Source organism: Heterodontus francisci, chromosome 17 (genome assembly GCF_036365525.1).
Source record: "Heterodontus francisci isolate sHetFra1 chromosome 17, sHetFra1.hap1, whole genome shotgun sequence".
In the NCBI taxonomy this organism is placed as follows: domain Eukaryota; kingdom Metazoa; phylum Chordata; class Chondrichthyes; order Heterodontiformes; family Heterodontidae; genus Heterodontus; species Heterodontus francisci.
This window is the reverse complement of record NC_090387.1, coordinates 48,330,652-48,356,322: the sequence shown is the minus strand read 5'-3', so window position 1 is coordinate 48,356,322 and position 25,671 is coordinate 48,330,652. Positions and strand designations below refer to the sequence as shown.

General features: G+C 40.3%; 1 protein-coding gene across 3 annotated transcripts in view; it reads left to right on the top strand.

Moving 5' to 3' along the window:
- The window catches only part of n4bp1 (nedd4 binding protein 1), a 30,667-nt gene extending 5,573 nt beyond the window's left edge, over positions 1-25,094 (top strand). Inside the window, exons 3-7 of one of the 3 annotated variants that reach the window (XM_068049388.1) lie at positions 14,535-14,665; positions 15,066-15,162; positions 17,121-17,228; positions 19,915-20,022; positions 24,054-25,094. In XM_068049388.1, the coding sequence (XP_067905489.1) occupies positions 14,535-14,665; positions 15,066-15,162; positions 17,121-17,228; positions 19,915-20,022; positions 24,054-24,312 (703 nt within the window). In that variant the 3' untranslated portion in view covers positions 24,313-25,094. The remainder of the gene's footprint in view (positions 1-14,534; positions 14,666-15,065; positions 15,163-17,120; positions 17,229-19,914; positions 20,023-24,053) is intronic. The other 2 variants (XM_068049389.1, XM_068049390.1) reach the window with 2 other exon arrangements.
- Positions 25,095-25,671: the final 577 nt, after the last annotated feature.

Here is a 25,671-nt window from a genome sequence, read left to right as displayed (position 1 = left end):
AGCCTTCCTAATTGCTTGCTGCACCTGCATGTTAGCTTTCAGTGACTTACTGACGAGGGCACCCAGGTCCCTTTATACATCTACACTTTCTAATCTCTTGGCATTTAAGAAATACTCTGCACATCTGTTCTTCCTACCAAAATGGATAACCTCACATTTTTCCACATTATATTCCATCTGCCACATTCTTGCCCATTCCCCAAGTCTGTCCATATCTCCTTGAAGCCACTTTGCATCTTCCTCATAACACACATTCCCACCTAGTTTTGTGTCATCCGCAAACTTGGAAATACTGCATTTGGTCCCCACATTCACATCATTGATATATATCGCGGGCAGCTGGGGCCCAAGCACTGATCCCTGCGGTATCCCACTGGTCAGAGCCTGCCAATGTGAGAATGATCCGTTTATTCTACTGTTTTCTGCCTGTTAACCTTAATCCATGCTAGTATATTATCTCCTATCCCATGTGCTTTAATTTTGCTAACCAACCCCCTGTGGAGGACTTTATCAAAAGCCTTCTGAAAATACAAGTATACCATGTTTACTGACTCCCCTTTTTCAATTCTGTTAGTAACATCCTCAAAAAAAACTCACAACAGGTTCGTCAAACATGATTTCCCATTCAGATCATTATTATCCAAGTGTTCATTTATCATGTCCTTTAGAATAGATTCTAGCATTTTTCCAATGACTGATGTAAGGCTAACAGGTCTGTAATTCCTGTTTTCTCTCTCCCTCCCTTCTTAAATAGTGGGGTGGTTAAAAGTGATGTGCTAGAATCTTAAAGAAATGAGTGATTAAATTTAATATTTGCAAAGCCTCTGATTATGCAGGGTGCGCCCAAGCATTATGATATAATCCTTGTAGGCCTTTAGATAAACATCTTTGGGAAAATATCCAAGATTATTTCACATAATTTTAAGTTTTCCTCAAAGAACATGGAGGCAATAAAAATAGGATTTTTTTTCATAGTGAAGTAGATTCCTGAATAAAGGTAACCGATGAATGAGTTTGAGGTGGTTTCAGGCTAGGCCATTAAAACTAACAACGCGTGTGACAATTGCTGCAGTTTAATGGTGTTGCTGTGTGCTGGAAGCCTTCATAGAGCGAAGAAGGGCAGGTTTAATTTTTTTCTCACTCCTCTGATTGCTTTGGCGGAAGCAAGAAGAGAAAATGCCAAGTAGAGCTGTGAAGAAGGATGGAGTAATTGTTTGATATATTTTTGCTGTTTTGTCATGGGCCTCCTGGCAGCTGACCAAAAGCATTGGAGCACCTGAGAGCAGGGTGACTTTGGCCCTATAAGTGTGTTTTCAAAGAGCAAAACAAAAATTGGAAAAAAAGAGATAACTCTGGGAGTAATCACTGGTTATCTAGTAGTTATTAAGTTGTCGATTTCTGGTTCTGTGCCCTGGTGATCGGTGCAAAGATGATAGCAAATAAATTTTAATGTGGAAAAATATACAGCAATGCATGGTAGTATAGGAAATCTATGTACAGTGTATGATCCAGATTTCTCAGTCAGTGACAAAGTCATGGTGCTTACTGTTGACCTCAAAGAAAGCTAACCACAGTTGATTGTGGAGGACTTTTTTTTTTAGCCAGCCTGCGTTTGCTTTCTTTAGGGGATTGTTAAAGTAGACAGTCATGGAAATTGTCCATTGGAAGGTCTGTATTTGATCTTTTCTTGTTATTCGTGCTTAGCTACTTAAAGGTTATTTACATACCAACTTTAGAGTTGCAACAAGGCAGTTTTCATTTCATACAATGTTAAAATTGGAGCATAAACACCCTTGTCCTGAAATACCCTCATCAAAACTAAATTCTTGATCATCATAGTTCCACCCCCTGTTCATCAATGGCGCTTGATAATTTCCATAGGAGCAGGAGTAAGGCCAGTCAGCCCTGCGAGCCTGTTGGCCATTTAGTTAGATAATTACTGATCTGTATCTTAACTCGATCGTACCTGTCTTGGTTCTGTAACCTTTATGATCTTTGCTAACAAAAGCTTATCAATCTCCATTTTGACATTTACAATTCACTTAGCCTCAACAACTTTTGGCAGGGGGGAGAGGGAGTTCCTAATTTCCACTACGCTTTATGTGAAGAAGTACTTACTGACATTACCCTGAACAGCCTACCTCTAATTTTAACATTCTGACCCTTGTGGGACTCTCCATCCAGAAAAAATAGTTGTGCGCTCACTCGCGCTTTTCACCACCCCTCATCAACTCCTTTGGTCATCTTGAGTCCCACAATTAGATCACCCTTTAATCTTCTATACTTAATGGAATGCAAGTCAAGTCTATGCAACCTATCCTCATAATTTAACCCTTTTAGCCTGGGCATCATTCCGCCATATTCTAGATGGGGTCTAACCAGAATTTTATGTAACACTAGCATAACTTCCACTCTTTTGTATTCCAGCCTCTTGCGATAGAGGCCAATGTTCCATAGCCTTTTAAATAATTTTTTGTATTTTTACTGATGTCTGTACTTGGAAACCAAAATCTCTTTGCTTATATGTGATTTCTAGATTCTCATTATTTTGAAAATACTCTGATCTATCTACCTTGGGTCCAAAATGGATGACCTTGCACTTCCCCATCCAGTATATCACAGTCTTATTGCAAATTTCTGCTCCCTCTTATACTATTTATTGTGCCACCTAACTTGGTGTCATCAGCAAACTTAGATGAAGGAATGGAGAGCCTTATATCTAAATCATTTATAAACATAGTGAAAATTTGAGACCCGAGTAAAGATCCCTTGGGACACCATGAGTCATATATTGCCAAATATTATGTAGGAATTGATGCTCATAGGCACCATACGTGACAACTTGAAGGCTGCAGGAGACTTCAAGTCATAGTTGTTGAGTGCAGTCACCAAGATGATTTGGCCTTACAGTTCTTCCCTACCTTTAGGAAGATCTCGTTTCATATAATGGCTAAAGGGCCTCCATGACTTTCACTTTCAGCTTTGCAGCTAACATTCATTCCATTCCAGAGAGTGGGTCTCATAACAAAATCTTGCAAGTTAAGAGTAGGTAGACATTGCCAATCAAATTGGTATATATATCAGACTTGTAGTTTTAATCTTCTATCTTGTAAGACATCAATCAGTACAGTCTTAGAGATTTGAGCTATTTGTTATTCTGCAGATTTTTTTTTACTCGTTTGTGGAATGCGGGCGTCACTGGCTAGGCCAGCATTTATTGCCCATCCCTAATTGCTGTTGAGAACGTGGTGGTAAGCTGCCTTCTTGAGCTGCTGAAATCCATGTGGGTCAGGTATACCAAGAGGAAGGGAGTTCCAGCATTTTGACCCAGTGACAGTGAAGGAACAGCGCTATAGTTCCAAGTCAGGATGGTGTGTGGCTTGGAGGGGAACTTGCAGGTGGTGGTGTTCCCATGCATCTGCTGCCCTTGTCCTTCTAGGTGGTAGAGGTCGCAGGTTTGGAAGGTGCTGTCGAAGGAGCCTTGATGCGTTGCTGCAGTACATCTTGCAGATGGCACACACTGCTGTCACTGTGCATCGGTGGTGGAAGGCGTGAATGTTTGTGAATGGGGTACCATTCAAGTAGGCTGCTTTATCCTGGATGACGTCAAGCTTCTTGAGTGTTGTTGGAGCTGCAGCCATCCAGGCAAGTGGAGAGTATTCCATCACACTCCTGACTTGTGCCTTGTCGATGGTGGACAGGCTTTGGGGAGTCAGGAGGTGAACTACTCGCTGCAGGATTCCTAGCCTCTCACCTGCTGTTATAGTCATGGTATTTATATGGCTACTCCAGTTCAGTTTCTGGTCAATGGTTACCCCCCCAGGATGTTCTTAGTGGGGGTTTCATCGATCGTAATGCCATTGAATGTCATGGGGAGATGGTCAGATTCTCTCTTGGTGGAGATGGTCATTGCCTGGCACTTGTGTAGAGTCATAGAATGTTACTTGCTGCTTATCAGCCCTAGCCTGGATATTGTCCAGGTCTTACTGCATCCTCACAGAGACTGCTTCAGTATCTGAGGAGTTGCGAATGGTGCTGAACATTGTGCAATCATCAGTGAACATCCCTACTTCTGACCTTATGATTGAAGGAAGGTTATTGATGAAGCAACTGAAGATGGTTGGGCCCAGGACACGACCCTGAGGAACTCCGACAGTGATGTCCTGGAGCTGCAATGATTGACCTCCAACAACCACAACCATCTTACTTTGCGCTAGGTATGACTCCAGCCAGTGGAGAGTTTTTCCTCTGATTCGCATTGGCTCCAGATTTGCCAGGGCTCCTTGATGCCATACTCTGTCAAATGATGCCTTCATGTCAAGGGCAGTCATTCGCACCTCATCTCTTGAGTTCAGCTCTTTTGTCCATGTTTGAACCAAGGTTGTATTGAGGGCAGGAGCTGAGTGGCCCTGGCGGAACCCAAACTGAGTGTCACTCAGCAGGTTATTGCTAAGCAAGTGCCGCTTGATAGCACTGTTGACTACACCTTCCATCACTTTACTGATGATTGCGAGTAGACTCATGGGGCAGTAATTGGCCGGGTTGGTCGTGTCCTGCTTTTTGTGTACAGGACATACCTGGGCAATTTTCCACATTGCCAGGTAGATGCCAGTGTTGTAGCTGTACTGGAACAGCTTGGCTAGGGGCGCAGCAAGTTATGGAGCACAGGTCTTCAGTACTATTTCTGGAATGTTGTCAGGGCCCATAGCCTTTGCAGTGTCCCCAGTGCCTTCAGTTGTTTCTTGATATCACGCGGAGTGAATCAAATTGGCTGAAGACTGGCATCTATGATGCTGGGACTTCAGGAGGAGGCCGAGATTGATCATCCACTCTGCATCTCTGACCGAAGATTGTTGCAAATGCTTCAGCCTTATCTTTTGCTTGTTTAAATTTTTTGCAAATCTGTCTTTTAACTGCAAATGGAATTCTTCAATAAACCTTTCCTGCCCCTATTCCCCCATTATCAAATTATTTCAGGAAATTTTGGCATAAATTTTCATTGTGAAGTTTGGGATGCTGAAGTGTAATTTCTGACATACGTCACCGCTCGTGTTCCACAAAATTATGGTCCATTAAGTCAGATAATTGATCTGGCCCATATGTGCACTAGGTCCAGGATCAAGAAACCTTCAGCTGTTGAGTGTTTCAAAGTCTAATTTCAAATCTTTGACGCTAGTGTAAACAAAGTCATCAGCATTTCAAATTTCAAACTTCGTTTTTGTGGGCAGTTTTGTAACATCCCAACGATGTCATCATGAGGTTTCAGAAAGAGGAAGTTGGTATGAATTTCGAAGAGCCAGTGTAAATTTACTTTCCAAACTCAAAGCAAACTTTGGAACAATATTCTGTTCATTTGTTTAAAAGCTCTTCAGTTCATCAGTGGATCCCAATTCCCATGGCATTCCAAGCAGCATCTAATTATATCTCTTACATTCACTCCAGTTATAGTGAATTAATTTATACTTAAATGCTAGCAGAGACCTGCAAAACATTTTGCGGTGAAATTAGTATCTTTATTGCAACAGTACATCTTTAAATCGCTATTCCATCCTTCCTATGCCTTCCCTCTCATGTCCCATCCCTCTCATGTCATGCCCATTGCATTCCTTTCATCCCTTTCAGATCATCCCCCTGCCATCTTGACCCGGTCCGTCCCCATGCCACCTCCGTCCCCTTGCCGTCGATGGGAGAGGCTTGGGCCCAATAACCAAGAATAGCTGGTTACTTGTGATCAGATAGATTCTTCCCCTCCTAGGTGGTAGTTAAAACCTTGAAAAGTCGATGTAATGTATGGCGAGCAAAATGACCTTGTGATGAAGCTAATGATCTTCCCAAAGCAAATAAGGACTAATAAGTAGACAATTTGAAAGATAGCTTTTGTCATCGAAATGAAAATAAGTATGCTGTTTTTGTTTTGCTTTGTTAAATATGTCCTCTTTTAACTTCAACTTTTATGATGTGATAATTAAGTTTTCTTTGTATCTTATTCTACACTACATTAAGTTTCCTGGTAAGCTGATTAATGTTCTTAAAATGCTGAATTAGTGTTTGTAGTAAAAAAAAAAGTCAGCTTTGAGAAACCTGTAATATCCTGTTCTCTCACATCATTTTCCACATATTTAAAAAAAAACAAACTGGCATTTAACTTTTTTACCTGTTTCACGCAAGACCAAAATCTATGCTATTAACTCCTGGACTGTGAATTTTCATCACTAGCTCAAAACTCAATGCATTGCTATAATTTTGAAGATCATGGCCAGGGTATCCCAATGCAGCTATCTGTCCTTTTTCTGAGGGTTAAGTCATAATTTTCAGTTCTGTCCAAAACCCAAGGGATTCTCAAGTACCCAATTAAAAACCATACTTGAGGCTAGAGTGAGATATGAGACTACCCTTTTAAACTGATTCTACCAAATGTTGCAGTGACCAAAGCATGACTAACATTTTTTCCCTTCCACTCTGCATATTTGTGAAGGAGTGGCGTAGGCGTGTCACACAGAGTATAAGTTTATACGTAAACGTGCTATTCACAGTAATAGCAAATAGCCATGTCAGTCTGAATCATAACTAGATTCTTCACATATAATTGTGTAGTGCAGGTGCAAAGTATACACTTTGCTATTCTGTGGAATGAGTCAGTTAATCACCATTTGTCTTCTGATTGGGGGATTCCCATATTACCACATTACCATAAACATCACTGCTTTGCAGTAACCTTTTGGTATTCTGTACTTTCCTCCCCATAACCATGTGAACAAATTTTTGACAATTTCTTTTGTAGGTTGTAGCTTAGTGAGAAATGTTTCCAAATCCTTAATTTAGTGGTGCCAATTTTCCTACTGCTCTCACGCATATAGAAATCTTTTGTTTGTATCCGAGCATAGAGCTTCTAGGAAGTTGATTATTTTTTGTTTATTAGGAATAGAGGGTTTTGATTTGAAATGCTGGAAACAATATTGCAAAGCATTTTTTCCATCTGACTTGAGTATGTTTCTCCCATAAAAAGCTTATGTTTTTAAAAAGTATGGTGAATGAAGAGAACTATATGTAGTGTTTAACTAAGGAAATGTAACTCATGCTGAAAAATTATAAACTTAAAAGTGGTGATTGATATCTCCTACGGAAATTTGCACGAATGTGTTTTTTTTGGCTCTGCTATTTTTCTACAGGATTTGGCTGAGAATGAGCCCCATAATTCATAAGTGTGTCATTTCTTCACAAACATTTTTTTCTTAAAAATATGCATCAATGTATGTTTATTTTATGGGCACAGTTTGTCAGTAAACGAATCAAGTCAATCAGTGCGTTTTGGATTGGATTGTCATTTTTTAGATTAATTGAAATTTTTGATATCCAAAACAAGTTTTCAACAAAAATTAAAATCAAGAAATGATGGAAATACTCAGCAGATCTGGCAGCATCTGTGGAGAGAGAAGCAGAGTTAACGTTTCAGGTCAGTGACCCTTCTTCAGAACTAGCAGATATGAGAAATGTGAAAGGTTTTAAGCAAGTAAAGCGGGGGTGGGGCAAGAGATAACAAAAGAGAAGGTGTAGATAGGACAAGGTCACAGAAAATAACCGAACAGAAGGTCATGGAGCAAAGGCAAACAATATGTCAATGCTGTGTTGAAAGGCAAAGCATTAGTACGGATAGGGTGTTAATGGACTGAAAATTGAACAGCCACAAGCACAAACATGAAAAAAAACTGTAGGTAGGCAAACTGAACAAACTAAGATAAAATAAAATAAACACAAAAAAAAAGAGAAAAAAAACAAAATAAAAGTAAAATGAGGGGTCCGTCATGCTCTGAAATTATTGCACTCTATGTTCAGTCCGGCAGGCTGTAGTATGCCTAATCGGTAAGTGAGATGCTGTTCCTCGAGTTTGCGTTGATGTTCACTGGAACGCTGTAGCAATCCCAGGACAGAGATGTGAGCATGAGAGCAGGGGGGAGTGTTGAAATGGCAAGCAACCGGAAACTCGGCATCATGCTTTCGGACTGAGCGGAGGTGTTCCACAAAGCGGCCACCCAGTCTGTGTTTGGTCTCCCCAATGTAGAGGAGACCACATTGTGAGCAGCGAATACAGTATACTACATTGAAAGACGTACAAGTAAATCACTGCTTCACCTGAAAGGAGTGTTTGGAGCCTGGAATAGTGAAGAAAGAGGAGGTAAATGGGCAGGTATTACACCACCTGCGCTTGAAAGGGACGAGATGGTGGGGGTAATGGAGGAGTGGACCAGGGTGTCGCAGAGGGAACGATCCCTTCGGAATGCGGACGGGAAGGGAGGGAAAGATGAGTTTGGAAGTGGCATCACACCGGAGGTGGCAGAAATGGCAGAGGATGATCCTTTGGATATGGAGGCTGATGGGGTGTAAAGTGAGGGCAAGGGGAACCCTGTCACGGTTCTGGGAGGGGAAGGGGTGAGGGTAGAGGTGCGGGAAATGGGCTGGACACAGTTGAGGGCCCTGTCAACCACAGTGGGGGGGGAATCCTTGGTTGAGGAAAAAGGAAGACATATCAGAAGCGCTGTCATGGAAGGTAGCATCATCAGAGCAGATGCGTCAGAGATGGAAAAACTGGGAGAATGGAGTGGAGTCCTTTACAGGAGGCACGGTGTGAAGAAGTGTAGCCAAGGTAACTGTGGGATTCGGTGGGCTTATAATGGATATTAGTACACAGTCCATCTCCAGAGATGGAGAATGAGAAGTCGAGGGAGGGAAGTGTCGGAAATGGACCATGTAGAGCCCCAACAGTGCTGTTTGATCCCTGCTTTCCTGCTGACACGGACCAGGGTTCCACTAGTGAGCCATGTCCCACATTCCACGCTTGTGCTGCTCCACCTGAAGCCTCAACACAGTGCTGGTGAGCTTAATGATCACCACCTTCGCGTTACCATAACACACCATCCAGAATTACCAAAGTCCTTGACTGCTGACAGTCTAAAAGCCCACTCCCCTTACACACTACTAAAAAATAACATCTGGAGCTCCAACTAGTACATTTTGCATGCCAGCTTGCTGTGTATTCTTAACTTTGACACTGTGGTAAGGCATAAAAAATGATTACCTCAAATAAAAGAATGCACATTAGTCAATCTCCCATTGTGTTGCACATGGGGAATTAAGACCAAATGCAGTATTCAAGTCCAGTAGGATTCGAAGGTAAAGGAAACTGGGAATAATTGAATTGGGCCATGAATGGTGAGTGGGGAGGAAGAAGTTCATATGGTGGAAAAAAGGCAAAGAAGAGGGAGAAAGGCAAGAAAAGGTTGTGGAGCGGGAAAGTTGGTGAAGGAGGATGCATGGAAGGATTGAAGCTGATCTGTTAAGTGAAGAGGTGCATTGCATAATGCTTGGCTAGTCAGGAAGAAGGGGGGAGATGAAATTAAGTTCGAGTTCCTGGTATGTTGCATATTGCCTGAATGATGTTCAGGGCTGAAGGGATTGGTTTATTTTGCCTATCTGATGCTTTGAGGTTTTAGCGGGGGTGAGGGTGGGTGCTGTATTAACATGTTCAATTGATGAGGGTTGTCGGGGTCCCAGCTTGCAAAGAATTGATGGTTGAGAGGAACAATTTTTTAAATATTTGTTCATGGGATGTGAATGTCACTAGCAAGGCCAGCATTTATTGCCCATCCCTAATTGCTGGTACGAAGGTGGTAGTGAGCCACCAAATGTCAGATCACTGGGGGGGTTGCAGTTTGATTGTTGGGAAGGAGGAGGTTGCTGTCGGTCATTGGAAAGATTATCAGTTGTGGAATTATTCATTTGTGTGGACGTTCTGGATTTGGCACAGATGAGCAAAGCAGGATATTCAGTCTCCTTATTAGCAATTTTTTTTTAGGGGGTAGCAATTAATTGTCAGGGATATTGGCTAAATTACCTTTTTAAAAATAGATACCTATTTTGTTGAACACCATGCAGTTGGGGAGAGCGAATATGAAGCTGGCCTCTGTTACCATGGTTTTGAGAAAACATGGTCCTATCACTAAACCACATGCCTGGGTGAAACCCAGATTAGTTCTTGGTGGATGTTGGACATAAATAATAAAATATACAACTTCCAAGTAATAATGTACAAGTTCTCCAGACCAGTCTCTGTTCCCTATGTATGTTTACTTGCCTTTTCAAAAAAAAGAAATGCAAGGGATGAGCAGTCGATGTTTTTGAAACGTGGCCTTTTGAAAGCCGCATAAGGATTGCAATATTGAAGTGTGTTCATAGGCGTGTTTGCTGGAAGGCGGCGTTTGCTGACAATACAACCAATAGGTGGCGCAGTACTGGCACATACGCAAATGCAGCCTCATCGACTGAAACGACACTGTCACCGCGTCTCAGGCAGCTGTCAGTAATAAAAAAGGCGCTGCTCAATTTGTCACAATAAACAAACACAAACCCCTCAGTTGTTGCGATTGGTGCTCCATCCCACTCCTAACAGTACCCCCCCCCCCGTTCCCTCCTGCCATCGCCGCTTCTGTTTGCAACTCCCTCCTGGACCCGTGTGCTCACCGCTCGCTTCCTACCTCGCCACTGCCTCCCCTTGGCTACTTGCTCCCCACCTTGCCATTTCAGCTGCTCATTCCCTGGTTCCTCCCCTGCCCGCTTGCTCCCAGCCTCACTGCTTCCCCGTCGGCCGCTCGCTCCCAGCCTTCCCCCGACACCCCTTGGCCGCTGGCTCCACCCTCAGCCACTTGTTCCCCGCCCCCACCCTGCCATTTCTCTGGGCGGTGGGAGCGATCGGGAGAAGGGGGGATCAGCGAACGATTGGCTGAGGGAGAGAAGCGGCAAGACGGGCAACAATTGGCCGAGGGGGAGAAGCAGCAAGGCAGGGAGCGAGCGGCCAAAGTGGCGAGTCAGGGAAGTGGTGAGGTTTGGAGCAAGAAGCTGAGGGGGTAAGGCGGCTGCGACACCAGGAGTGAGTGACCGAGGGGAGGCAGTAGAGAGCGGCTAAAGTGGGGTACTGTTCAGGGGAATGGAGCCAGCGATTGTGACCATTGAGGCACCACTCAGATGTCATTGCGTGGTGACATCAGCGCGCATGCATAGATTCATGTTGGTAAATCTTCGGATACACTGGCGTCAGCGATAGCTCTGCGTTGTCAGGAGACGTTCCGTTCCTGGAACATACATAAAATTGAAATTGCCTACATTTTGTTCATTTTTATTAATAAGAATATTTTCCAGTGACAAGCTTATGGGAAGTTGCAAGGTAAAGAATCTCGCTCACCAGAAAAGTGGAGGGGAGAAGAATACAATCTTATTGAGATTGGGTGAACCAGTTCTGACACTGGTCACTGACTTGAAACGTTAACTGTCGTTCTGTCTCCACAGCTGCCAGTCTGCTGAGTATTTCCAGCATTTTCTTCTATCTATTCCAGTGGAATTAGCACCAGTATCTCCAATCTTTCCTTGTAATTATAGTTTTGCATCCTAGTGAAACTACACTGTTAATATTAGGGTTAGTATAAATGGGTGGTTGTTGGTCGGCACAGACTCGGTGGGCTGAAGGCCCTGTTTCAGTGCTGTATCTTTAAATATAAAAAAATATATAAATATCATTTCTATAATCGGATATCCAAAACTTCACAAGTACTCTAAGTGTGAGCTAATCAATATTTTATGTAAATTCATTATTACTACTTTACTCTTCTACTGTAGGCATCTATTTGTAGAACCTAAAATTCTATTGACCTTTTTATGGTGTTATTTACCTACACTCGTGCTTCAAGGAATTGTATATTTAAAATCTTAGAAGTCTCTGTTCATCCATTCCAGTGCCTTTTCAAAAAGGGTGCAGTCGTATTCCTTGTTTTATCTACCATAGTGTATTATCTGATACTTAGCCACATTAGTATGGATCTGCCCATTCTGCTCGCCTTGTCTTTTTTTTTCTGTAGTCGTTTACTGCCCTCTTCACAGTTTGCCCAACTTCCAACTTCTGTTTTGTCACAGATTTCAAGATTGTGTTCCTTACTCCCAAGTCCATACCAAGAATAAAAGTGTGTCCAGCACAGACCCCTCGGGTACGCCACTTCAACTCCTCCTCCTGTCCAAGTAACACCCATTTACCTTAAGACTTTTCTGTGCATCAGCTAACTTTCTACCTGTGCTGCTGCATGTCCCTTTAAATCATTTGCCTAAACAAGCATACCATGTAAGAGAAAATGTGGCAGTGTGGATGGACAAGGAACAAGCTTTATGTAAGACACCTTATGGTTTTCAGAAGATATTCCGTATACACTGCATCGTCTTTAATTGGTCACTCCTCCAAAACAAATCTATCAGGGGTGACTTGCCTTTAACAAATCTATGCTGGCTGTTCTTGATTAACCCTTACATTTCAAAATGTTTGTGAATTTTATTTCAAATTTGGATTCTGAATTTGTCTAAAATAGATGACTAGCTGCTTAGTAATTATCAGATTTGTTCTTCTCTTCATTCTTGAATAAGAGTGTTGCATTGACTACTCTTCTATCCTACTACATAATTTACATAATTAAAGAGGATGAAAAGATTTTGTCCAGAGCCTCCGTTATCTCCCCTCTTTTATCAGCCAAGGAGGCATGCCATCAGGACCTGTGACTTATCTTTTTTTTTTTAAATACCTTGAAATAACCTTTTCTGTAGTTCTGTTACTTGTTCCATATCCTCTATTGCACTACTTTCTTACTTCCACCATCAATTGTAAAAACCAATGGAAAATATTTATTCAATATCTGTGCTATGCTTTCATTCTTCACTTTTAGAATCCTTCCTAATCTGAGTAGTTCTACCCTCTCTTTATCTTTTAAACATCCTTTTATGTTGCCTGTTAACTCTTTTTCATATTCTCTTTTCTTAGGTCTTCTAATTTCCTTTTTCACCTCCTCCTACACTTCCTTTCAAGTTTGTTTTTGTTTTAATCTGTCTTTTTATCCACAGACTTCTACACTTGGCATCCTCTTTTCATGATGTAGAAATGTATTTATTTTTTATGCTGCATCACATTTTTTCCACTGCTTACGTTAACCTGTATGCTGATTTTTTTTTGCCCACTTTGCAACAGGTCTCCTTTTATCTCATCGTTTGCCTTTTCTAGTTCAGCACCTTTTATCTTTGACTCTTAATTATTTGGTTCTATTTTTGCATGGATCCTAACTGTGTTATGGTCACTATTTCCCAATTCTCGTAATCTCATCAATTATTTGCCCAGTTTTGTTTTCCAGAATAAAATGAACTTTGTTATATAATAAAGCTATAAAAGCAGCCATAAAAATCAAAACAAAGCACGGGTTCATTTCTAGAGGAATAGAATGGAAACGAAGAGCTGTTGTGTTAAACTTATATAGAAACTTGGTTAGACCACACTTGGAGTACTATGCACAATTCTGGTCTCCATATTACTAAAAGGATATGGAGGCACTGGAGAAGGTGCAAAAAAGATTTACCAGGAGTATATCAGAAGCTATCAGGAAATACCGAACAGGCCAGGGCGCGCTCCTCTCAAAAACAGAACGCTGAAGGGCAACCTAATTGAGGTCTTTAAAATTATGAAGGGGTTTAATAGAGTAGATGCACAGAAAATGCTTCCACTTGTGGGGGTGTCCAAAATTTGGAGTCATCAATTTAAAATAGTCAGTAATAAATCCAATAACGAATTCAAGAAAAACGTCTTTATTCAGACGGTGGTTAGAATGTGCAACTTGTTACCACATGGAGTAGTTGATGCGAGTAACAAAAATGTACTTAAAGGGAAGCTAGATAAATATCTGAAGGAGAAAGGAATAGTTGAATATGCAGATATGGTTAGATGAAGTAGAAAGGAAGGAGACATGGCTCAGTTAGGTTAAATGGCCTGTTCTGTACATTTTACGTAATTGACTTCAGATTATATCCTAAAATCTCTCTGTAAAGGCCAAATATTGTTACTGTCTTGAATTTCATTTTTATATATATAATTCAGTTCAGTTTGCTTACAAATGATATTTGAGATAGACGTCAAATGATCTTTCTGGGTAAGTGATTTTCTAATTCAGGTTGTGATCTCATTTGTTAATTTAGTAGGATTAATAAGAGGTCTGTGTAAGCAATTCAACTTTTCCCTATGACAGTCAATTTAAGTTTTACAATGAAGTTCTTCTATGCACTATTAATACAAGTCCAGATAAACTGTGCTGCAGAAACATTACATAGACTACGAACCATGAAGTCAGCTTTTGTGATAAATATTGAGTACCAGGCAAACCTGCTACCAAAAATTGTGTAAATTTTTTGACTCTATGCACATATTATACTCGATTTTAAAATTGCTTAATTGTACTTCACTGTACAAATGGCCAGGTAATTCAAATATTATGAGGAAAAAATTCCTTTTGAATACATAAACTGAAGTAAATATTTAGCTTTGCCATTCGGAGAATCTCCAGGTCCCTGTCCTGTGCAGCAATCATGATTGATTTAAATTCATATTGCAAGAATTTATAATGCAAGTATGTCATTAAAGTCTTAATCGTTTTACAGTTTATCGTACTATATTTTTATTCTCATAGCCATGGAATGAAAAAAATATTTTCCTGTCGTGGTATTGCTATTGCAGTGGAATATTTTTGGAATCGTGGTCACCGAAAAATAACTGTGTTTGTTCCTCAGTGGAGAACCAAACGCGATACCAAAATCACAGGTATGTTCTAAAATTAAAATCTGCATTAAACATTTAGAACATTGGGATTTATGTGCTTGAACATCAAAGTATTTTACATATAATGAGTTCAATAAGCATGCTAACATTCTTGAGGCAAAAAGTTGTCTCTGGTTTTGCTGATGAGTGCAATTCTAAGTACCTCATGACATTCTTAATTCTTTTGGGATATACAGAAAATGTGCCATTTTTAATTTGTTTCCACTCTGGGTTTTTTTTTCAGAGCTGCATATCTAACTATCATTGTGTATAAATTAAGAGGATAAAACGTGGACTGTGAAAGCCATTAGTTTTTCAGTGCAATCATTTTTTGCTTGGCATCTTAAGTACTAGTCTGAAATTACAAGATGAATGTGATAAACGTTATTTGTTTTTCAAACAGAGCAGCATTTCTTAACTGAACTTGAAGAATTGGGTGTGCTTTCTTTCACACCAGCTAGAACTGTGTGTGGAGTAAGAATTGCATCTCATGATGACAGGTAAAAATACATATCCAGCACACTTTCATTGTGTTCATTACTCCAGACCAGTGCTGATGAACTATGAGTTATTTGTACTCCGTTATTTTTTGATATGTACTTTTGTTTGTAATTTTTAATTCTGGAATTTAGAATGCAGTTTAAATCAATTGAAGTACTGCACAAATGAACTTTTTATTACTGATTTAAAACTGTAACAAAACTGTTTTAATATGTTGGTACAGAACTAACAGTTATACTGACTATAATGTTTGCTTCAGATATCAGACTTCCAATTGTTAAAATGGGTCAAATACAACGTAAACATTTTTAAAAATGACTTTTTTATTCAGATCCCCACTGAAAAGAACTGTTTGTTTCTTTCCGTCATTGAGTAAAATGCTATATATCGTGAACTCTGTTGCCTACAATATTGGGCAATTAACTTGAGCATTTATTAAGTCTGCAGGCCAGTATTAAGGGGAATGGAGTTTGCCATAGATGGTATTTTCTTTTGTATGTGAGCGCTGCAGTGTTGAGAAGAATCCAGTAAGAGATAATGTAAATGCAAGGATCCATGTAAGGGAAATAAAGTGGAAAATTATGCGAAACCATAAAGCAAATGGATTGAAATAGACCAGTATGAAAGTAATTTAATTTAAGCCAAATACAAAAATGCAGAGGAAGGCAAGAAAGAAATGTAAATGAAGAGACAGAAATCTTAGCATTTTCACTACTTTCTGAAGATTGGTATAGGTTATTCAAAAAGGTAATGTTTGATCATCGGTACTGTATTTATTGATTTGAAAAGAACAGATGGGACTATTGTCGTCTCAATGAAGTGACCGCTGAATGATGAAAAAGGAACCTGTGTTGGATGTCTTAAGTGTAATAAAAGGCAGTCACTGTAATGAATGGAGTTGTAGCCAACACAAAGAAAAAGTATTGCAAGATCAACTTGCATCTGCCTGGCAACATTGTGCTGCCCTTTAGGTACTGGCATGAGAAAAGTTGTGATGGAATGCAAAAAAAAGTATCGCAGCAGCATAAGGTGCTACCTTTTGCTTGACCCACTTCTAGTTTGTGAATCAATTCAATTAGTATGGAAGGAATGCAATCAAAGGGCGGCACAGTGGCGCAGTGGTTAGCACCGCAGCCTCACAGCTCCAGCGACCCGGGTTCAAATCTGGGTCCTGCCTGTGCGGAGTTTGCAAGTTCTCCCTGTGTCTGCGTGGGTTTTCGCCGGGTGCTCCGGTTTCCTCCCACCACCAAAGACTTGCAGGTTGATAGGTAAATTGGCCATCATAAATTGCCCCTAGTATAGGTAGGTGGTAGGGAAATATAGGGACAGGTGGGGATATGGTAGGAATATGGGATAAGTGTAGGATGAGTATAACTGGGTGGTTGATGGTCGGCACAGACTCGGTGGGCCGAAGGGCCTGTTTCAGTGCTGTATCTCTAAATAAAAAAATAAAAATCAATTTAAGCCATAGCTAGTAAATTGCTGAGCTTTGCTTACATTTTCATACTCTCCCTAATTCCAGTTGATATACATTTCATATAAATTCAATGACTTGAATTCAGCCATGATTGTATTGAATGGCCGAGCAGGCTCAATAGGCTGAATGGGCTACTCCTGTTCCTATGTAGTACATGTAGCACCTTTAATGTAGCAAAATGACCCAAGGAGCAGATGACCAGAAGCTTGTAATTAGTAATTTAAAGATGGGGAGAAGAGCCTTATTGTGGTATAGGATATCAGAGCTTTGGATGGGTTTATTCATAGGGGATTCAAGCCTAAGATGGTGACAAAAGAATATGAAATCAGAGGCGTAATAATGGGTTGGGATATGGATTGGTGAAGTGAAAAACCTGAGGTATATTTGAAGTGCCTTCTACCTCCAGTACTTCGCAACTGTAGTTAATAATTTATTCTAATATTTCCAAATGATTTTGATGTACAGTTCCCCTTTTTGCAGGTTTTTGTTGCACCTTGCTGAGAAAACTGGAGGGATTATTGTTACTAATGACAACCTGAAAGAATTTGTGTATGAATCTATAGCCTGGAAAGCAATAATTCAAGACAGGTAACCATACGGCAGTCTTATTCCTTCAACAGTATCCATTCAGCGTACTAGGTATACCATGAAGTAAAGGCTGTTTGTGTATTGTTATGACCACGTGGTGAGGGTTGTGAGTGGTTCCCACTGTTCAACTCCCAATGGACCACAGCAAGTGTTTTTGTTACTAAAGTTTTTATCTCTTTTATTTTTCAAATAAACAGACAGCAACAGGTTTTCTTGTGGCTTTAAAACAGAAGATTACGATTTATTGAGCAATATTCAGTCCCAAAATGGTCACACCCGCACTTGCATTCCCTAGCACATGTACACAAGAAGAGATAGACAGAGAGGAAAAGAGTTAAATGGTTTGAAGTGAAGTAGATTTTCGGGGTTCACGGTAACCTGTTGAATCTTCTCAGAGGTCAATTTCTTCTTTAAGTTGCAGGCCTGGGTTTTGTAGATTTCTTTGGTAACTGGATCTTCAATCTGGAGATCACTTTTAGTTCTCTGCTGCTTAAGTTGAAGTGTAAAACTCACAGCAGGTCACCTTCTTTGGCTTGCTGGATTTTCTCCCAGCTCTCAGCTGGACAGGCTATCGTGATGTTTGTCCTGGGTGTGTGTCTCACTCTCTTTGTCTCTTCAGAGAGCTACTTTTAAGATCAAAATGATCTCTCGTCTTGCCGCTGTTGGGAGACATAGATCTTCCTCTCTGTAGTGACTGATGTTGGCTCAGGATGTGGCTACCTTATGTCATCATTTCTTCAGAAGAACCCATTCAATTCAAAAATGTGTCTTGATGGATTCAGGGTGGTGCAATTGACACCTCTTAACTTAGAATGCTTTCTATTGTCCATTTTTTAAAAGAAAAGCCCATTCTTATAGCTCTTCAATTTGAGTTCTTTCAATCACTGTACTACACATGAACGTAACAGTATGGTTTAGGTCAGGGCAAGTCCTGGCATCAGGAGTCTCAGAGGAATCATGGAATCTGGGGGTAGTAGGAAGGCAGTTTCAATCTAGAGCACTAGGAGCAATTATGAGTTCAGGGAACACTGGAAATGTGGTCTAGGAATTTGAATACTAACATGCAAGTCTCAGAAAGTGGTCCTGGAGCCCAGCAGGACTGGGAGTAATTTTGGAACAGAGGACATGGCTAAATGCCTGGTGGTATTGATTGGGGTAGCTGCGGTCTTGCTGAGTGGAGCAAGTGCCATTAGCCACTTTCCAGCCATCAGACCCCAACCCCCTTCTTATGTTCCCACTTGTTGTCGACCTCCTTCCAACCCATCCATTATTTTCTTTGTGCCCTCAGGTGTCCTGTCCATCTCTTTTCCTGTTATCAGTTCCTCTCTTCATGAATCTTGCTTTATAGCATTAAGCATAATTTTCTACTTAAAATAACTAGGTGGAAAATCATGGGCTGGGTTACGTAATTTCCTGATGCGCACTCCAAGCATATGCCAGGAGTACAGAAATAGGAAATTTAGTGCACATTTGGTGAGGTTACTGACTTTTGCAGTCATTAATAGACAAATTTTCATAAACAGAAGTTACTTCAGTGCTCAAAAGTTCAGGTATATATTTTTGTACATGGAAAAGATCTTTATGCTTCAACACTGGTTTAGAAGCGATTTAACTGAAGTAAATAAAAATATTACATTACAATTGGCAATCTGTTTACAACTGTTATTTGAGTGATCATTTCATTTATTTTTTTTTAAAAAGATGTTAATGCATTTCAGTAAATGCCAGACCTTGATGTATAGCATTGAGAATTTTATCTCTTGTGCCTTAGCTTAGCTGATACAATTGGCTTTGTATCCATGAAAGACAGCACCACCATGTGACCTGACTATACAAATGCACCTTCCAGCAGGAGTGACTGGATAATAATTGAGAGCAGAAACACTGCCTATGCTTTTTTTTTAAAAAATTTCCTCCCTCGCCCAGGGCCACTGGTTCCAGTTGTAGTACACCCATCATTGCCTGGTTGAAGTTCTATAACTCATGTAGACCATCATAATTGTGTATGTCAGTACAACAACAACTTAATATTTGTATAGTACCACACCAAATGGTGCATTTAACTATTTAAGCAATCGGCGAGTACCTTTTTTTTTTGTCTTTATAATTGAGATCAATAAAAGCTGGAATATTGTTCATACATTTGGGTGAAACCCAGTAGAATGCTGTAATGCTGGAAGATTAACTTCAGATTGAATTTGAGACTGCTCTGCTACCTGGTACAAAATCTGGTAATGCAGATCTGTGCTGTTGAAATGCCTAACAGACTACCTACATTGTTCATGCATCCAATTTTTACTTTAGTACTATAATTAAAGATATGCCATTAATTGTAAAGTTTTGGAGTATTCGTTTCCAAAACTGCATTATATACATATTTATTCGCATTGATAAAGTGACATTCAGAGTCCTCAATTTAACAAATTGTCTAATTAGACAGAAATTAGTGCTGGAGTCCATTGGTCCTATAATTTTCCACAAAGTGAAGTTTTATTCTTTTGAATTCCAATTTCAGCAAACAGTTGATATCTGATTCATTTGACTGATGAGAATGAACAAAAACATCATCTTGAAGGGAGAAATGAAGTTATTTTCCTGAAATTTACTTGGGAAATATACTTGTGACTTTTTTAATACTAATTTGTTTTGGTTTGGGCAAATTGTAAGCTATTTATTTGTGAATTAGGTTACTACAGTATACATTTGTTGGAGACATATTCATGATACCGGATGATCCCCTTGGGAGGCATGGACCTAGATTAGAGGCTTTTCTGCATCAAGTGGATACTTGCAGGTACTTCTTACAAAAAGACCTTTTATCAACTGTTTATATTATGGAGCGTGGTTACAAGTTATTTTATGACTTTTCTCCAGAATTCAGATTTCTTTTAATTGGAAACTAAGTTTTCTTTGTATTTTTGATTATTTTCTGAAGATACTGATTCCTTGTAACATAGTTTCATGAGCGCTAGGAATCTCCAATAGCTTGCTGAAGTAGTTCTTTATGCTTGAATCTAGGTATTGTAAGCAGTGCCAACAATGGTAGGTGCAGTTATGCCTTTGCCTGACATCGGCTCATGTATTTCAGGAAGGAGCACTAAACACGTTTTTGTTCCTGAGATACTGATTCCAGTTATGGTACTTCTATTGTCAACAATATTGAGTCAGCAGTGTCCAGGGATAGGATATGGAACCTTCCTGTTTTCCATAGCTCAGCTGCTCAATGTTTCAACCAGCTGAACCAATATGGAGTTGCCATTCATTTTTGTAATCTATGTTTGCTATTTATTTTCAGGTCAGTTAGTATGCAGAAAAAAAGCTAGACCCTGATATGGATATGTACTGGATCATCAGGAGCTTGTATAACTTAGCAAGTGAACTGTTAACTGCAAAGTGCTTTTAGATGTTCTAAATGTGAAAGATGTTACTTAATGCTAGTTATATATTTTTTGGTGATTCTATGATCTGAATATTTACCTCCTCTGTATTAGCTGAAGCAAAGTTATTTCTTTACATCTTCTCGCTCTCCACTACAAACTTGCCTCCTTTTAGTAGTCCAACTCGAACCTTGACTGTCTTTGTTACTAATATATTCATGACATAGCTTGTATTCATCTGTTTAAAAACCTCAGCCTTGAATCCATTCCCTTTTTTTACTGGGATATACTTCAGTTTGTGCCTTTTGCATCTCTAATAATTTCCTTTTGTTGATCTGTGGTTCTATTTGCCAATTTTTTTCTTCCATTTTATTTAGGCAAGTTCTATTTTCACCTCCCTATATGTTGCTTTATTCTAGTCAAGTATGTTAGTCAAGTTTTTTCCTGTTCTGCATGTGCATTGACCCTAATCATATATTGTGCTCCCTTTCCCCAAACGTTTCCCACTTTAGGTCACCTGATTATTCTCCTTTATTGCCCTGCGCCAGGTCAAATCAGCAAAAAGTATTGGTAGAGGAAACTGCTGTGAAAATGCTGCAAAAAGCCTCTTCTTTCTCACTGCACATATTTCTACATCCCAGTCTGTTTTTGGGTATTGTTAAACCTACAATTCTGATTTTGTTAACAGTGATTATTGACAACGCAGCCGACAGCTGACATCATCCGACTGCGCACATGCGCAAATTGGTCCCTACCCTCTGCGCATGCACTGCATTTCGCATTGCTAGGACTGGTCGGCGCTTGCACAGAAGACGTCATCGCGTAATGCGGGCAGAGGGTGGGGGGAGCGGGGAGAGAGCGGCCGAAGACCTTGATGGTGGTGGGTACGCTCTCCTCCTTCCCACCACTGCCCGCACCGTCCCTCCCCGGCCCGTTCGCTCCCCTCCCCGGCCCGCTTGCTCGCTCCTCTCCCCTCCCCGGCCCGCTCGCTCCTCTCCCCTCCCACCATTCTGTGCTGCCATGTGTTTAGGTTGCCATCGTGTGATTATTTGAGCAGCGCCATCTTTAATCCTGGCAGCTGCCTGACGTTGGAGACTGTGACATTTTAGTGGCACAGTCTGCATTTGCGCATGCGCCGCTGCAGCGCCACCTAGTGGTTGCGTTGGCAGCAAACGCAGCCTTTTGTTAATGCAAATCCGTCTAATTGGGGTCTACAAATTTCTTTCCTCTGACACATGCCCTGAGTAATGTAAATTATTCCTTGCTGTTATTTTGTTCGATCCAAAGAGATTTTGTTTAGGACACTTCTCAATTTAAATCTAGTACTATATTATTGCTACCCCTCTTTTCTTTCTCCCAATCAATCCTGAAACTTTAATTGCTAGAAATATCCTGACCAAGCTGCAATCGTGCTTGCTGCTATGTCATGATTTTATTTTAGTCCTCCAGTGTTTTATCTTATGTCCTTGTATTGATGTGCATTCACTTTAGTTTGAGTTCCCTTTGGTATGACAGCATTTTCTTTCATTGCTTTCCCATATCCTGATTTTTTTTTTTAACCTGCTTAACTTCTTTTTCAAACTTAAGATCTGGAGCCTTTGAGATAATTTGGTCTTCCTCCCAGGTCATATTAGTTCAAATCCTTCACAGAGCAGTTAACCTTCCCAAGAGACTATTGGCCCTAGCCCTCTTCAGGTGTAGGCCATCTTGTCAATCCAGTTAACCCCTGCCTGAAAACAGGTCTCAATGCCTCAAGGTTCTGAATCTTTCCCTCATGCACAACATCTATAACAGTACACTTACCTCCCTAATCTTGCTGTTCCTAATTCTGCTACTGCATAGAACTGGTGGTGGTCCTGCAATGACCAATTTGAGCTCCTGGAATTCTTTTTCCCTATTCCTCTGTACATTCAGATGAGGTGTTAAACTGCAATCCCACCAGCTTATTCAGGGAAAGTAAAAAATCCCATGACACTTTTTCAAAGAAGAGCACTAAGTTTTCTTGGTATTCTGGTAACATTCATCCTTTAAAATCACCAAAGCAGATTAACTCATCAGTTATCTGGTGTTTTTGGGGCTTGTGTAGAAATTGGCTGCTATGTTTGCCTATAGAAGTGTAATTATACTTTATTTAACAAAAGTAGTTCTCTGTCTCCACCCCTGTCCCCATCCACACCCTCATCCACCACCTTAAACATTCACTCACTCCACCACCGGCGCATAGTGGCTGCATGTGTACCATCACAAAAATGCTCTGCAGCAACACACCAAGACTTTTTTGACAGCACCTCCCAAATCTTTGTCCATTACCACCTAGAAGTACAAGGGCAGCAGGCGCACAGGAATACCACCACCTGCAATTTCCCCTCCAAGTCTCGTACCATCCAGAATTGGGAATGTATTGTCATTCTTTCATCACTGGGTCAAAATCCTGAAACGCCCTTCACCACGTGGACTGCAGCAATTAAAGAAGGTAGTTCAGCACCACCGTCTCGAGAGCAGTTGGAGATGGGAAATAACGATGCCTGTGCCCAGTGAATGAATAAAAAAATTAAGCAATTTCAAGCTTTGAACATAAACAGGAGACAGAACTTCTTGCAAATGTTTGCCATGGTAGCTCAAATCATATGTCCAGATATTCTAAGATTAGCGGAAAATTAAATCAAAAGTGCATGACAACACTGTTGTTTACCAAATTTAGCTTGCATTTATGTTCTCATTCAAGAAAGCATGTTTATTTAAACTGGGGTCTGCAGATTCTTGGGGGTTCGTGAAATAATGTGAACAGGACCCTTTGCTGCGAAGCCGCGGAGCAGGTGCGCGCTGTTGGATGTCTAAGTTACTGGCGATGCCCCAGTGGCAGAAATGCCACATGTCAGGCAGCGATGTTTGAATGCAAGCAGGCCAGTAAACAGCAGCGGGGGAGGGAAAAAACCCTGAAATACTCAGCAGCTGCATATAGCAGGCTGTGGAAAGTTATGCTTGGAGCGGTGCCAGCATTCTCAGAAGGAGCCTACTCAGCTTAATCTCAGTCCAGGAAGAGCAAGGAGTGTGATGAAGTATTCAACAGGCATGTTGCTGAACCTGTAGGATTGCCTTCAGAAGGGAAGATGAAAGTTTTCACATCACCAATCACATCAATGTTCACTGCATTGGACAGCCCTGGCAGGATTTCATGCAAGTCTGTTTAATAGGATATTGATGAATTTTGCATTCAGAATAGTAAATGTGCAAGAGTTCATAGTATTACAGTTTAGGTGGGCACTCTGATTCCTAATCCATTTGAAAAGGAGTCTTTCAACTAAGAGTTTGAGAACCACTGGCTTAAATTCATGTTCATGTAGAAACAGCTGAATATGTGGTGGTGTAACCCATCGCATAGTAAACTGTCCTTTTAGCAGTTCTTTTGGTATTAACACCTTTTTCACATTTTTCTCTTGCTTTCTAGGGCTTTACCAGAGAAGCCAAATGTATTGTTTGGTCAAAATTTACCATTTACAGCACAACCTGCCTTTTTCCCATTCATCTTAAGAGAACCTGGAATCCCCCCTTTGCGATCAAAAGAGGAAACTGAACAGCTAAAACAAGAGCTGTTGAAGATATTTCCGGAGTTCAGCCAAAGGCAAAAAATAGATCAAATTCTAGCAGCACACCCACATATGAGGGACCCTAATGCACTGTCTGCAATGGTGCTGGATCAAGAATAAATTGCCATGTAATGGATGTTGAAATGTTTGTATTGTTCGAAAATAAATAGTCATTTTTGGTGTACCAAATCTAACTTCCAGTCGACCGGTAGTGGAGGAGTAAGGCCCTTCTTCACAGCACCATGATTGCTTGCCTTAGAGATGAGGCAGAAGTTGGCCTTTGAACCAAACATACTGACGTTTTTGCCCAGTCAAAGGCTGGAGCATTTCTATGGGACAGAAGGAGCTGGTACAAGACTCATCTCGATGAATCTACTTGCAGCCGACGTTCTCTTTCTGTCACAGCTGGTGTAACGCTGAGTCAAGCGTGTTTATTTTATTTGTCGCTTTCATTTAAGGACTTGTGATGGAGGTAGCTTGAAGAATAGGATGGGGAAATGTGATGCAGTTCTTCAATTAACCTTTCAATGTTAATGTAAAGTGTAAGATCTAGAGGTATATTTAGAAAATAGGTTTTTAGCAATAGATTTGCAAATACTGAATATTCATTGAAAGAGCATTTATAGACAAGCCAGTGTATAAACTGGGTGACATTTTATTTAATTACTGGCTACAAGAACATGTAAATAGTACAAAAATTATATATTTTTGTTCACATTTTCAAGTGTAAATTTTAAAAGAATCTCATTGGTTGGCCATCTATAAACATGTTTGAGAATATATTTTGTTAAACAAAAACTAGCTGGTAAAACTGTAACTGTAAAGATTGAACAAAATTGCTTAAAATACTTCAAATCAATCACTACTGAAATACCTAAAGTTGGATTAAATTTGTACTTTAATACTTTGTTTTCTGGTATGCTACTTTTTGTTTTTCAACCAGTTTCTTTGGACATTGGAAAGCTGGCAATCAAATTAAGTGTTCTGCACATTTATACAGTGAGCAGAACCATACCCATTAGGATAATCCACAGGTTTGATCCCTGGTCTATGCTACATTAAGTGATCGTGCCTGTTTCCTCGTGTAAATAATGGCCACCTTTATATGATAATGAAGTGTGGGTATTGCTGTTAAATTGCACCCTGGAAGGAGTCAGTGGCTCCTAGAAATGAGGGGGGAAAGAGAAAACTGACAACATCTTGAAAGCGCTTGAGAAATTACCATTTCAGCTTGATGTATTTTCTTCTTCTTAGAAAATGAGTAATGTTTAATTGGATTGTCATTTTACCTTTCTGGAGCAGATTGGATTATCAAAGATATGTGGATCTAATGTTTTATCATTTGCATCCAACAGGATGCTGGTATAAATGGTTTCTTTAGCCAATATTTTGTATAGTGTTACTACTTCCATCAATTGCAAAATTGTTACTTAGTTTGTCAATAATTTTTGAGCACTGCTTTTCCTATTAACTCAAGCA